Source organism: Boleophthalmus pectinirostris, unplaced genomic scaffold, assembly GCF_026225935.1.
Source record: "Boleophthalmus pectinirostris isolate CB_2022bp ecotype Guang Dong unplaced genomic scaffold, ASM2622593v1 HiC_scaffold_19, whole genome shotgun sequence".
In the NCBI taxonomy this organism is placed as follows: Eukaryota; Metazoa; Chordata; class Actinopteri; order Gobiiformes; family Gobiidae; genus Boleophthalmus; species Boleophthalmus pectinirostris.
Window position 1 is genome coordinate 44362755 of NW_026571140.1, and position 15623 is coordinate 44378377.

Genomic DNA, 15623 nt, shown 5'->3' on the forward strand with positions numbered 1-15623 from the left:
TTAGTACTGGTTTAGACCTGGTTTAGATCTGGTTTAGTCCTGGTCTAGCCCTGGTTTAGACCTGGTTTAGTCCTGGTTTAGACCTGGTTCAGACCTGGTCTAGTCCTGGTCTAGTCCTGGTCTAGTCCTGGTTTAGTCCTGGTTTAGACCCGGTTTTATACCTGGTCTAGCCCTGGTTTAGTCCTGGTTTAGACCTGGTTTAGTCCTGGTTTAGACCCGGTTTTATACCTGGTCTAGCCCTGGTTTAGACCTGGTTTAGTCCTGGTTTAGACCTGGTTTAGTCCTGGTTTAGTTCTGGTTTAGACCAAACTAGGTCCAAACCAGGTCCAGACCAGGTCCAGACCAGGTCCAGACCAGGTCTAATGTTCAAACCTTTGCTGTGTTCTGTCGACAGGAGACGCCTGACCTGGACCCCTGCCTCTGCCTCTGAGCAATGCACTTCCTCAGGACTAAACCCTGAACCATGCCGAGCGCCCGCCTTGACCCTTGAGCAAGGCGCCGCCGCCGGTCCGACGTCATGCAGTGTTCGTGGAAGTCGGTGGTTCTCTTGGCGTTGGCATCGGTCGCCATCCAGTACACGGCCATACGAACTTTGACCTCCACCTCCTACCTGCTCTGCCCCGCCCACTCCAACAGCAGCTCCGCCCCCTTCTCAGCTGACTCCGCCTACGAGCGCGACGACCTGAGGTGAGCGGGCGGAATGAGCACATCTAATGTTCACACAGATCCACTGGGACCAACAAGAATCTGGTACAAAACAGTCCTGGTCTAGTCCTGGTATAGTCCTGGTTTAGTCCTGGTTTAGTCCTGGTTTAGTCCTGGTTTAGTTCTGGTTTAGTCCTGGTTTAGTCCTGGTTTAGACCTGGTTTAGACCTGGTTTAGTCCTGGTTTAGAACTGGTTTAGACCTGGTTTAGTCCTGGTTTAGATCTGGTTTAGTCCTGGTCTAGCCCTGGTTTAGTCCTGGTTTAGTCCTGGTTCAGACCTGGTTTAGTCCTGGTTTAGATCTGGTTTAGTCCTGGTTTAGTCCTGGTTTAGACCTGGTTTAGTCCTGGTTTAGTCCTGGTTTAATCCTGGTTTAGACCTGGTTCAGTCCTGGTTTAGACCTGGTTTAGACCTGGTTTAGACCTGGTTTACACCTGGTTTAGACCTGGTTTAGTCCTGGTTTAGTCCTGGTTTAGACCTGGTTTACACCTGGTTTAGACCTGGTTTAGACCTGGTTTAGTCCTGGTTTAGTCCTGGTTTAGTCCTGGTTCAGACCTGGTTTAGTCCTGGTTTAGTCCTGGTTTAGACCTGGTTTAGTCCTGGTTTAGTCCTGGTTTAGATCTGGTTTAGACCTGGTTTAGACCTGGTTTAGACCTGGTTTAGTCCTGGTTTAAACCTGGTTCAGTCCTGGTTTAGACCTGGTTTAGTCCTGGTTTAGTCCTGGTTCAGACCTGGTTTAGTCCTGGTTTAGTCCTGGTTTAGTCCTGGTTTAGTCCTGGTTTAGTCCTGGTTTAGTCCTGGTTTAGTCTGGTCCTGGTTTAGTCCTGGTTAGACCTGGTTTAGTCCTGGTTTAGTCCTGGTTTAGTCCTGGTTAGTTTAGTCCTGGTTTAGTCCTGGTTTAGTCCTGGTTTAGTCCTGGTTAGTCCTGGTTTAGTCCTGGTTTAGTCCTGGTTTAGTCCTGGTTTAGTCCTGGTTTAGTCCTGGTTAGTCCTGGTTCAGACCTGGTTTAAGTCCTGGTTTAGTCCTGGTTCTGGTTTCCTGGTTTAGTCCTGGTTTAGTCCTGGTTTAGTCCTGGTTCAGACCTGGTTTAGTCCTGGTTTAGTCCTGGTTTAGTCCTGGTTCAGACCTGGTTTAGTCTTGGTTTAGTCCTGGTTTAGTCCTGGTTCAGACCTGGTTTAGTCCTGGTTTAGTCCTGGTTTAGATCTGGTTTAGTCCTGGTTTAGTCCTGGTTTAGACCTGGTTCAGTCCTGGTTTAGACCTGGTTTAGTCCTGGTTTAGTCCTGGTTCAGTCCTGGTTTAGTCCTGGTTTAGATCTGGTTTAGACCTGGTTTAGTCCTGGTTTAGATCTGGTTTAGTCCTGGTTTAGATCTGGTTTAGTCCTGGTTTAGTCCTGGTTCAGACCTGGTTTAGTCCTGGTTTAGATCTGGTTTAGTCCTGGTTTAGTCCTGGTCCTTTCACCTGGTTTACCTGGTTTAGTCCTGGTTTAGTCCTGGTTTAGTCCTGGTTTAGATCCTGGTTTTAGTCCTGGTTTAGTCCTGGTTTAGTCCTGGTTTAGATCTGGTTTAGTCCTGGTTTAGATCTGGTTTAGTCCTGGTTTAGATCTGGTTTAGTCCTGGTTTAGTCCTGATTTAGATCTGGTTTAGTCCTGGTTTAGATCTGGTTCAGACCTGGTTTAGATCTGGTTTAGTCCTGGTTCAGACCTGGTTTAGTCCTGGTTCAGACCTGGTTTAGTCCTGGTTTAGATCCTGGTTTAGTCCTGGGTTTTAGATCTGGTTTAGTCCTGGTTTAGTCCTGGTTAGACCTGGTTAGTCCTGGTTTAGTCTGGTTTAGTCCTGGTTTAGATCTGGTTTAGTCCTGGTTTAGTCTGGTTTAGTCCTGGTTTAGTCCTGGTTTAGACCTGGTTTAGTCCTGGTTTAGTCCTGGTTAGTTTACCTGGTTTAGTCCTGGTTTAGTCCTGGTTTAGTCCTGGTTTAGTCCTGGTTTAGTCCTGGTTTAGTCCTGGTTTAGTCCTGGTTTCAGACCTGGTTTAGTCCTGGTTTAGTCCTGGTTCAGACCTGGTTTAGTCCTGGTTTAGTCCTGGTTTCAGACCTGGTTTAGTCCTGGTTTAGTCCTGGTTTAGTCCTGGTTCAGACCTGGAGTCCTGGTTTAGTCCTGGTTTAGTCCTGGTTTAGTCCTGGTTTAGTCCTGGTTTAGTCCTGGTTTAGTCTGGTTTAGTCCTGGTTTAGATCTGGTTTAGTCCTGGTTTAGACCTGGTTCAGTCCTGGTTTAGACCTGGTTTAGTCCTGGTTTAGTCCTGGTTTAGTCCTGGTTCAGTCCTGGTTTAGTCCTGGTTTAGATCTGGTTTAGACCTGGTTTAGTCCTGGTTTAGATCTGGTTTAGTCCTGGTTTAGATCTGGTTTAGTCCTGGTTTAGTCCTGGTTCAGACCTGGTTTAGTCCTGGTTCAGACCTGGTTTAGTCCTGGTTTAGTAGATCTGGTTTAGTCCTGGTTTAGTCCTGGTTAGATCCTGGTTTAGAGTCCTGGTTTAGTCCTGGTTTAGTCCTGGGTTTAGATCTGGTTTAGTCCTGGTTTTAGTCCTGGTTTAGATCTGGTTTAGTCCTGGTTTAGAGTCTGGTTTAGTCTGGTTTAGATCTGGTTTAGTCCTGGTTTAGTCCTGACCTGGTTTAGAGATCCTGGTTTAGTCCTGGTTTAGATCCTGGTTCAGACCTGGTTTAGATCCTGGTTTAGTCCTGGTTCAGACCTGGTTTAGTCCTGGTTTCAGTTTACCTGGTTTAGTCCTGGTTTATCTGGATCTGGTTTAGTCCTGGTTTAGTCCTGGTCCTGGTTTAGTCCTGGTTTAGTCCTGGTTTAGTCCTGGTTTAGTCCTGGTTTAGATCCTGGTTTAGTCCTGGTTTAGTCCTGGTTAGTCCTGGTTTAGATCTGGTTTAGTCCTGGTTTAGTCCTGGTTTAGTCCTGGTTCAGACCTGGTTTAGTCCTGGTTCAGACCTGGTTTAGTCCTGGTTTAGACCTGGTTTAGTCCTGGTTCAGACCTGGTTTAGTCCTGGTTTAGTCCTGGTTTAGACCTGGTTTAGTCCTGATTTAGATCTGGTTTAATCCTGGTTCAGACCTGGTTTAGTCCTGGTTTAGATCTGGTTTAGTCCTGGTTTTTAAACATCACATAAACTCAGCTCTGGTCTGTGAGAGTCGTGAAAAGCCCCCCCCCCCCCCCCCTCAGGATGCAGGTATCGTCGAGTTTCAGCTGACGTCATTGTTATTAAAAGCCGGCGTTGCTGCTGGGAAATATTTTGGTCGGAGGCAAGAAACACGGTAGCGTCAAACACAGTGTGTAACCTCGCGTATTTATCCCCGATAATGTTAAACTCCTGCTGCATTATCGGACGCACAAATAGAAGCACGGAAGAAGGAAAATGTCTTTTTCATATTCTGAGTGAAAAGAACCACTAACGGTGAATTAAACGACTTTCAAACATCCGCAGAGCAAACGTAGAAGATCCTAACAAACCTGGACTCAACAAGTTCAACAACACATCCAGACTCTTGGAGGTTTTCATCTTTTCTGCTGTGAATGGCCCAGGAGTTTCCACCAAGTCATTGTGGATGTCGCCCAAGTGAATATTTGTCCAGGTAGTTGGAGATTCTGACCAGAAGTTTGGTTTGGTCCAGACTCTGTCGGGGTTGAAAAGGTCATAAACATCGACGGAAGCCAAATCACCCAATTTCTGGTCAAATGGTGTTGGGTCGTCTGCCGTTAGACTGGATAAATAACCAGGATCAATACCCTTTACATGTTTTCTCACTCCGTCCGTCGTGTTGAATTAGTGTTTCTTGCTGCCGACCAAAATAATTCCCAGCATGAAACCTGCGCTTTTGTCAACAATGAAACTCGCCTATCGTCCGTCATTGTAAAACGAGCACATTTTCGAGTTGTTCCTTTAATTTTCGCATGAAGACTCGTGGCGTTAAAGTGTCGAGAGAGAAACACATGGGGCTTCAGTTTCTGCTTCAGGTCGATGTGTGAGTTTGGACAAAGTTCTACCTGCTGCTGTTTTATGAGTTGGTGGTGAGAACTTGAGATGAGGACGGTCGCGGTTTTAGCAGGGAACACAGAAACCTTTCGCAATCGAAGGAACATCGGGAACATGACCCTGTCTGGTTCCGTATGGGATGGCATCTGGACTATTATTTATTTATTTAAAAAAAAACATTTTGGGGGATGTGATGGAGAATTTATGACCCGACCACAGATGAGCCGTGTTACTACAATGCAGCTACTGTTGGCAGAACGTCAATATGGCAGGCATAAAAAAAAACAATCATGTGACTCCCCCGTCCCCCCTTTAGTCCTCCAGACCCCCCCACGTTACTCTCCCCTTTAGTCCTCCAGACTCCCTCCCTCACTCTGCCCTTTAGTCCTCCAGACCCCTCCACTCCCCCTTTAGTCCTCCAGACCCTCCCTCACTTTTCCCTTTAGTCCTCCAGACCCCACCACTCTCCCCTTTAGTCCTCCAGACCCCTCCACTCCCCCTTTAGTCCTCCAGACCCTCCCTCACTTTTCCCTTTAGTCCTCCAGACCCCACCACTCTCCCCTTTAGTCCTCCAGACCCCTCCACTCCCCCTTTAGTCCTCCAGACCCTCCCTCACTTTTCCCTTTAGTCCTCCAGACCCCACCACTCTCCCCTTTAGTCCTCCAGACCCCACCACTCTCCCCTTTAGTCCTCCAGACCCCCCCCACTCTTCCCTTTTGTCCTCTAGACTCCCCTCACTCCCCCTTTTGTCCTCTAGACTCCCCCCACTCTTCCCTTTTGTCCTCCAGACCCCTCCTCACTTTTCCCTTTTGTCCCGCTTTAACCAAACACCACACTTCTGCCCACATGAATGTCCCTGAATGGCTTTATTTGCGCAGGGGCGGCTGTGACGAGGAGCACCTGTCAAACTCCACCCGCCGGACGCAGGTGCTGCTCCTGACGACCACCCGTTGCGGCTCCACGTTCATCGGGCAGCTCCTCAACCAGCACCCGGACGTCTTCTACCTGTTTGAGCCTCTGTACCACGTCCAGGCCTCCATCGTCCCGCGCATCCACATGGCCTCCGACCGGCAGGTAACACGCACCTGACGCACCTGACACACACCTGACCGACACCTGACAGACACCTGACAGTCACCTGACACACCTGACACACACCTGACCGACACCTGACACCTGACACCTGACACACCTGACACACACCTGACCGACACCTGACAGACACCTGACACACCTGACAGACACCTGACACACACCTGGACACCAGACACCTGACAGACACCTGACAGACACCTGACACACCTGACACACCTGACACACCTGACACACACCTGACACACCTGACACACACACCTGACGACACCTGACAGACACCTGACACACACACCTGACACCGACACCTGACAGACACCTGACAGACACCTGACACACCTGACAGTCACCTGACACACCTGACACACACCTGACCGACACCTGACAGACACCTGACACACCTGACAGACACCTGACACACACCTGACGCACCTGACAGACACCTGACACACACCTGACGACACCTGACAGACACCTGACACACACCTGACCGACACCTGACAGACACCTGACAGACACCTGACACACCTGACTGACACCTGACACACCTGACAGACACCTGACAGACACCTGACACACACCTGACACACACCTGACGCACCTGACAGACACCTGACACACACCTGACAGACACCTGACACCTGACAGACACCTGACACACACCTGACGCACCTGACAGACACCTGACACACACCTGACGCACCTGACAGACACCTGACACACCTGACTGACACCTGACACACCTGACAGACACCTGACCGACACCTGACACACACCTGACGCACCTGACACACCTGACACACACCTGACACACCTGACAGACACCTGACCTGACGACACCTGACGACAACACCTGACAGACACCTGACACACACCTGACGCACCTGACAGACACCTGACACACACCTGACAGACACCTGACACACCTGACAGACACCTGACACCGACACCTGACGCACCTGACCGACACCTGACACACCTGACAGACACCTGACCGACACCTGACGCACCTGACAGACACCTGACCGACACCTGACGACACCTGACAGACACCTGACACACACCTGACAGACACCTGACAGACACCTGACACACACCTGACACCTGACTGACACCTGACAGACACCTGACACACCTGACCGACACCTGACGCACCTGACTGACACCCTGACAGACACCTGACACCTGACCACACCTGACACACCTGACTGACACCTGACAGACACCTGACACACCTGACCGACACCTGACGACACCTGACCGACACCTGACAGACACCACACAACATTTATGTAAAGCAGACCTGACCACGCCAGGTCAGGTCAGACTAAACCAGAACTAAACCAGAACTAAACCAGGTCTAAACAAGAACTAAACCAGGACTAAACCAGAACTAAACCAGAACTAAACCAGGTCTAAACAAGAACTAAACCAGGACTAAACCAGAACTAAACCAGGTCTAAACAAGAACTAAACCAGAACTAAACCAGAACTAAACCAGGTCTAAACAAGAACTAAACCAGGACTAAACCAGAACTAAACCAGGTCTAAACAAGAACTAAACCAGGTCTAAACAAGAACTAAACCAGGACTAAACCAGAACTAAACCAGGTCTAAACAAGAACTAAACCAGGTCTAAACAAGAACTAAACCAGGACTAAACCAGGTCTAAACAAGAACTAAACCAGGTCTAAACAAGAACTAAACCAGGACTAAACCAGAACTAAACCAGGTCTAAACAAGAACTAAACCAGGACTAAACCAGAACTAAACCAGGTCTAAACAAGAACTAAACCAGGACTAAACCAGGACTAAACCAGGTCTAAACAAGAACTAAACCAGGACCAAACCAGGACTAAACCAGAACTAAACCAGGACTAAACCAGAACTAAACCAGGACTAAACCAGGACTAAACAAGAACTAAACCAGGACTAAACCAGGACTAAACCAGAACTAAACCAGGACTAAACCAGAACTAAACCAGGACTAAACCAGGCCTAAACATGGACTAAACCAGGACTAAACCAGAACTAAACCAGGACTAACCCAGAACTAAACCAGGACTAAACCAGAACTAAAGATAAGATAAGATAAGCCTTTATTAGTCCCACAGTGGGGAAATTCCAATGTTGCAACGCACAATTTCAGAACAGCAGGAAAAGGTAACACAGATAATAAATAATAGCTTAAAAATAATTTTAAAATAGATTTAAAATAATTTCACATGGATATAATTGACTGGCACATGTTCAGTGTGAACAGTGTTTGTTGTAAAGTCTGACAGCAGCAGGAAGGAAAGAGCTGCGAAACCTTCACACAGCGAGAGTGAATCAGTCTCAGTGAAGCTGCTCTCCAGAGCAGACAGAAACTAAACCAGGACTAAACCAGAAGTAAACCAGAACTAAAGCAGGTCTAAACCAGGAAAATGGTTCCAACAGGATTAAAGGTTCTGTAAAAGTTTTGGAGAAGCTGTGTGCTGTAGATGTTCCTGTGGTGTTGTCAGGTGATGTTGGGGGCCAGTCGTGACCTTCTGTGGAGCCTGTTCCAGTGTGACCTTTACGCCCTGGAGAGCTACGTCCGCCCCGCCCCCGCCAACCACATGCTGGACAACCTGTTCCGCCAGGGCGCCAGCCGGAACCTGTGCCAGCCGCCCGTGTGCCAGGCCTTCAAACCCGGCGAGTCGTTGGAGGAGTGGCAGTGCAAGAAGAAGTGCAGCCCGCTCAACCTGACGCTGGCGGCGCAGGCGTGTCGAGAGAAACCCCACGTCGCCATGAAGACGGTGGGTTCAGCCTCAAACATGAGCGTTTGTTTTTAGGACAGATAGTCAGGTCCAGAGGGACGGTCTGCTGTGACTGGTCACTCAGGAACAGCGTCCCTCCAGACGTGACTACATCAGAGTACAGCACAGTACATGAACGTGTGATGTACTACAGTATTCTCCTGTCATATGTGATGTACTACAGTACTCTCCTGTCATATGTGATGTACTACAGTATAGAGGCTTTGCACCGTCATGTGTCCCCATGGCAACGGTAACTACGCCGCCATGACACCGGACACACTATGTCATTGACTTCAGCAGCATCGGAGAAACATGGGCAGGTTTTGTTGTGTATTTGGTTGTTCTAGACGCTCTGGAAGGGATAAAACGAATCGTTTCTTCACTGTTCCTCTGGAAATGACTCATCAGGATCAAACAAGGGAATTATCGATTATGTCTAGAGAACATAAACCACGAAGAGATTTCCAATGATACCATCAAGACACACGACGTTTCATCAAGGTGTTTGTTATTTAAATTGTTTCATAGTTTATTTAATGAGAGAAACACATTTACTGAACTAAAATGTAAAAAGAAAACATTTGCAGTGTGAGTGGCAGTAGAAACTGGATCTTCCAGCACATATAAACATGTCAGGTTTTCTTTATTGTCTTGTTTATCCATAACTTTGTCTTCTAGAATTAATCACTTTTTGTGAGTGGATCTTTGTAACGTTAACAAGGATCTTTTCATGGCCGATTCTTTCGAGGTTTGGCTCACAGACTCTTTGACTCGTGCGTCATGTTGATCACAGGAGCCCAGTGTGGGTTCGTTGAATCGTAAACTAGTGCGGGTTTTCCTGGATAAATTAATGAAATTTTTGTTCAGTAAATGTGCTTCTTTCATTAAATAATCTATGAAACTATCTAAATACCTTGATGAAACTTCGGGTGTCTTGATGGGACCATTGGAAATCTCTTTGCGGTTTATTTTTGCTGCTATAATCCACGTCTTTTTTCCGTGAAAAGGCGAGGGGCGGCGTGCTGACGTGAGGCAGGTGGACAGGTAGGATGTTTAGGAAGTTGAACCTGCCCTGTGACGCACGCTGGTACACGAGGGCACACGCTGTCGCAGACGAGCCGTGCATAGGGAGCGTGTGTGTTTGTGATGCGCCGTAGAGTCTCCGCGGGTTTCAAATGAGCGCACAGGCTGCACTGAGACGCCCCACACGCTCCTGCACCCGCTACAAGTTTATTACCAACAGCAGCGGCCGGAATGAAATATGATCACACTTGTTGAGTGTCAGACCTCGAGTGAGAGACAAGACCGAGTCCAAACACGATCGAGTCCGAGACGAGACACGGCGATGTACCCACACGACCTTGGCGATCGACTGGTAGATCGAGATCGACGTATTGAACACCCCTGGTCTAGACCAACCAAATACACAACAAAACCTGCCCATGTTTCTCCGATGCTGCTGAAGTCAATGACATATCGTGTCTGGTGTCATGGCGGCGTAGGTACCGTTGCTGTAGGGGTCACGTGACGGTGCAGAGACTCTATTCTCCTCTCATATGTCATCAAACGGTGAATATAATGTGAGGATATGGAGTAAAAATATATCTCAATCTATTTTAGTGTATCTCGACTAGAGACGGGCATTTGATTAAATTTTCTTAATCAGTCGGGAGAATTAACGATCGATTATCGATTAACCATTAACGTTTTTATATTAAAATGATCATCATTATTATTACTATCTGCACTAATCTGCATAAATAAATTCAACTTTACGACATATAAACATAACGACTCTAGATCCACATCAGCTGTTTGACATTATAATGTGTTTAATTCAGTTTTGTTCAAATCTCACAGAAACAAAACTTAAAACCACATCACTAATTTACATAAACTAAGTGAAGATAAAACTCCAGCTCTTGTGTCGCTGATGTGGTTCAACTTGTGTTGGATTAAAAGACATGACTCAGGTGAATACAGGTCAGTGTGACCAGATTTGTGTTTGTCAAAACCAGGACAGCGTACGGGGGGAGGGGGGCGGGGCCTCGTCATCCACATTGAGCGACTCTCACCTGGAAAAACTTTTTCATGAACTTTAAACCTCTTGCTGCAGGTACGAATGCCGGTGGTGGAAGACCTGCGCCCCCTGCTGGAGGACCCTCGTCTCAACATTAAAGTGATCCAGCTGGTGCGGGACCCTCGGGGGATCCTCAGCTCCAGGATCGAGACCTTCCGGGACCTGTACCGCCTCTGGGGAATCTGGCAAGCCACAGGACGAAGGCCCCACACCCTGGAGACCTGGCAGTTCACAACCATCTGCGACGACTTCTTCAACTCTGTGTCCACCGCACTGAGCCAACCCGCCTGGCTCAAGGGCAGGTACCAAACCAGGACTCAACCAGGACTGAAACAGGACTGAACCAGGACTGAACCAGGACTGAATGAAGACTGAACCAGGACTCAACGGAGACTGAACACAGACTAAACCAGGACTAACCCAAGACTGAACCAGGACTCAACCAGGACTAAACCAGGACTCAACCAGGACTGAACGAAGACTGAACCAGGACTCAACCAGGACTGAAAGAAGACTCAACCAGGACTGAACCAGGACTAACCCAAGACTGAACCAGGACTCAGCCAGGACTGAAACAGGACTGAACCAGGACTGAACCAGGACTGAATGAAGACTGAACCAGGACTCAACGGAGACTGAACACAGACTAAACCGGGACTAACCCAAGACTGAACCAGGACTCAACCAGGACTAAACCAGGACTCAACCAGGACTGAACGAAGACTGAACCAGGACTGAACCAGGACTCAACGGAGACTGAACCAGGACTCAACCAGGACTGAAAGAAGACTGAACCAGGACTGAACCAGGACTAACCCAAGACTGAACCAGGACTCAACCAGGACACAGCCAGGACTGAAACAGGACTGAACCAGGACTGAACCAGGACTCATCCAGGACCGAACCAGGACCGAACCCTTTAAGACCGTGCTGCTCGTGTCTGATTTGAGCCTCTCCTCTGCAGGTACATGCTGGTGCGCTACGAGGACCTGTCCAGGAACCCTCTGCAGAAGACCAAGGAGATCTACGACTTCGTGGGTCTGAGCATGACTCCGAGCGTGGAGGAGTGGATCCGCGTCAACACCAGGTCCACCAGCGAGGTCAAGGACAAGTACGGCACCAGGCGCGACTCCGCCGCCAACGCCGAGAGCTGGCGCCTCAAGCTGCCCTTCGACATGGTGGAGTTCAGCCAGGGCGTGTGCAAGCGGGCCCTGTGGCAGCTCGGGTACCGCGAGGCCCGGTCCGCCCAAGAGCTCAGGAACATGAACGTCTCTCTGGTCCAAGACAAAACTTTTGTACCGTTTTTTTAGAAGAGAAGAACAGAGACTATTTTTATACGACTCATCGTTGCCTTATGTTCCTCTGTCCATGTTCAGTTTCATGTGCTCCACATCGAGGACCGAGCGCCACAACCCGCACCAAGCACAACTCGGTAACTCACCCCAACCGCCCCTGTGCCCAGAGGCAACGCACCCTTTTACTGCCCCTGTGCCCAGAGGCAACGCACCCTTTTACACTGAGTGACAGGGGAGAGCAGAGTGTTGACAGTCAGAGCAGTTATGGAGAAATACTTTGAAAAAGTTTGTAGTTACAGAATCAGAATGTATTTTGTAACGTGTTCCACTACACGGTCCAGTCAGAGGACAGTGTCTAAATACTTATACACCGAGTTGCATTATTATAGTGTAAAAAAAAAAGCTTTATTTTTGTTGTACTGTTTGTTCGCAGTAATTGTAACGACACACTCGCTGCAGGAGCCGTGTGGTCTTTATTCTCACTAATACTGTGCAGTTCAAAACCAAAATGACACGAAGAAGTATTTAGGAAGTAATTTTATTCTCAAAACTATCACATGGAAGAGGAACTGTACCAGAACACAAGTGCACAAATGAATATTCAGAATATGTATTTTTTTAGTCACGTCACAGCACCAAGTAAGAGTAACTGAAATAAAAGTTTAAAAAAATAAATAAATACAAATATTTCGGAAAAGTATTACTCCAGTCACAGTGACTTAGAGAGTAACTGTCAGGACTGATTTATAATTTGAAGTAATTTGAAGGACGAAACATGAAATAAGTCACAAAATCTGGACAGACATGAAAATGAGACAAACTGAATCAGATCTGAAGAAGCTGCAAAAAACAAACGTTCAATTTTGAATTTCAGATTTATTTGTTTGGAGGAGAAGCCCCTTGAGTCTCGACGTCTCGTTTTCGATCATCGTCCTCATAAATACAACGACAAAAGACAGATACAGGAGGATACACAAATACAAATAAACTTCAAAACAACAAAATCAACGCACACAACCACACACAAACACACACAAACACACACACACGACTGTTAGACTCATAATAAGTCACATTTGAACAAAAACTAAGACAGAGTTCAAATACAGTCACAAAATACAACAAGATGAACAACAAAACTCAACAAAATGATCCAAAACAATGACACGGTTCTGTAAATATTGAACCAGAGCATTTTTAAACGAAGGGACAGAAGTTAAAGCGCAAATCGATGAGGGAAGATCGTTCCAATCAGAGGAGCTTTATATTTAAATCAGTGTTTTCCTCTTTGTTTTCTGACTCTTGGGACAAAAAAAAAAATTGAAGTAAAGTGTAAGAGGATCTGAATGGAATTAAATCCAGTTTGAGATCCTCGGGAGAACTGAGATGAAGCGTTTAAAGAGAAATAAAAACCAGTGAAGTTGGCGTTGGGAGGACAGAGTGAGCAGAACAGTCGACAGGACAGATAAGAAATAATTTCCTATTGTCACATAAAACGTTGGTCACTTTACCCCAGGGGTCTCCAACCTGCAGCTCGGGAGCTACAGCAGCTCTCCACTCCCTTAAGCCTTAGTCACAATAACCCACACGGGTCCACGGGCAGTTCACGGATTTTGGCCAAGTCTGTACGGGACTCGCAAGTGGCCCGTACAAGACTCCGAGCTCGTAAACGCCCGCTGAGTCTGTAGGGAGGAAATGTTCATGCACATTTTTTTCTGCGAGCGGCCTACGGGCGGCAGCGCGTATCAAGCACGTACCTCACACTTACAGGGGAAGTACGGGTCAAGTTTGCGTCCTGCAGGTGTGTCCTACAGGTTTTTACATTTTCTCACGCCCCATATTCCTGCGGCCCACGCACGGGTCCTGGACGGGCCAACTGTGTCGTTCCTACGGGTCACGTGCACGCCTCGTTCGACCTGTATAAAAGCTGATGTGATGCCCGTGCGGCCACACGTGAGTCGTAGCAGCCGTACTCTACACACCAAGTTTTCGCCGACGAGATGCCGCCCAAAGGGAAGGCAAAGAACAAGAGGACGGAGAAGAGCCGTGACACTGAGGCCCGGAGACTGCAGCAGGAGCAGGAGCCACAGCAGGTCCCCAGGCCGAGGAGGAGCCGTCAGAGAGCGAGGCACTAGTGCGGACAGCGACAGCGGCCACAGCGACCGATGGATGAGTACGATGTGATGACGAGCCCAGTGTTATACAGCACGACGATAAGAGCCACATCTCGTAAGACTGTCACACGGCCTTTTTCAGATTTTGACTCATACGTGACCCGTGTGTGGCTCTTAAGTTTGACGTACTATTGCCTGACGACAGTCTTAAGACCCACACGACACTCACATGACCCACTTTGCCCAAATTTCTCCCAGGGTCTCGTACGAGTCTCACGGGACCCACAAGCCACACTTACACCACCCTGACGAAGCACTTAGAAAACTCTCTCTCCTCTACAGAACCCCACGGGCCAAGAAATGTCAGCACCTGTATGGGTGAATCGCCCTTGTGGGTTATTGTGACTAAACCTTTACGAGCAACTCGCCAAAGGATTTCTGAATTAAACATATTGTAGGAAATAACTCAAATTTGATTTAATGAATCATCACTGTGAATGTTATTTTGAACTTTGTGCATTAATAAATGGATAATGGTTTAATGTTTTACAGCAGGAGAGTCAAACTGACAGAGGCCAAAATTAAAAACTGGGACTAAGTTGTGGGACAAACAAAATATTGAAAAATTTCAACATTTGCATGTTTTTTCTTCTTTTGAGATCTTTAATGTTAAACCTTTTCTTATTAAAATACAGTATTTTCTGCACTATTGGGTACACTCTTAAACCTCCAACCCCATCAAAAAACGACTGTGCCCCACAATCCAGAGCGCCCCATACACGAATCCACTCAGGTGTCCCAGTACGACTTCAGTAAACTACAAACACACACCACCCGCAGAACACACAAACACACACGGAGCAGACAGCGACCGCACAGCGAAACACACCCACAGACACACAGACACACTCATCACTCCACGCCGACGAGGAACGGAACGGAGGAACGAACCGAAAAAGCGACGAGTGCAACGTGCCGCTTCTAGACACGACTGAACAACTGAGTCACTGCGAACACGCAGACGATCTGTTGGTCCCAGACACACCCTCCCTACACGCCACAACTGAACAAAACCCAGAGTCACCGTGAACGAACAAACAAACAAAACCACTCACCCATCACACTGTTGGGTTTCCTTTAAAGTCCCACGCCGTTTATTTGTGAAAAAGTTCAAAAATAGACCATTTAACGACATTATAATCCAGAGCGACTAATAGTGCAGAAAATACGGTAAATGTTGAATAATAGTTTTGCTTAAACAGTGAATCCAGAACAAACAGAATATAAAAAGCAGCTCACCGGACACAAAAGGTTGGAGATCCTGCTTTACACTCACAGACGGAAGAGGAATTACAACTTTTACTCAAGTAAGAGTACTGTTACTTTGATAAAAACAATAAAAATAAATGACTCAAGTAGGAGTAAAAGTATATGAACAGTAAAAATTCTTAAAAAAGTTGCTCAAGTAAACGTAGCTGAGACCTGTCCACGGGTCGTTATGACAAACACGTGCGTCGAACAGATTTTGTGAC

General features: G+C 47.5%; 1 protein-coding gene across 1 annotated transcript; it reads left to right on the forward strand.

Annotated features, from left to right (window-relative positions):
- Positions 1 to 517: 517 nt before the first annotated feature.
- Positions 518 to 13665, forward strand: chst1 (carbohydrate (keratan sulfate Gal-6) sulfotransferase 1). Its single transcript, XM_020940595.1, has 6 exons — positions 518 to 687; positions 5606 to 5801; positions 8324 to 8599; positions 10719 to 10984; positions 11647 to 11982; positions 13494 to 13665. Exons 1-6 carry the CDS (start codon positions 518 to 520, stop codon positions 13663 to 13665), a joined length of 1416 nt encoding a protein of 471 aa, XP_020796254.1.
- Positions 13666 to 15623: the final 1958 nt, after the last annotated feature.

What these genes read in the sequence shown, in the direction of transcription:
- chst1 (XM_020940595.1), top strand. Translation starts at nt 518, where the DNA reads ATGCAGTGTTCGTGGAAGTCGGTGGTTCTCTTGGCGTTGGCATCGGTC. An exon ending in ACATGGCCTCCGACCGGCAG is followed by an intron (nt 5,802 to 8,323) that starts GTAACACGCACC and finishes TGGTGTTGTCAG; the next exon opens with GTGATGTTGGGGGCCAGTCG. An exon ending in CAAGACAAAACTTTTGTACC is followed by an intron (nt 11,983 to 13,493) that starts GTTTTTTTAGAA and finishes ACTTTACCCCAG; the next exon opens with GGGTCTCCAACCTGCAGCTC.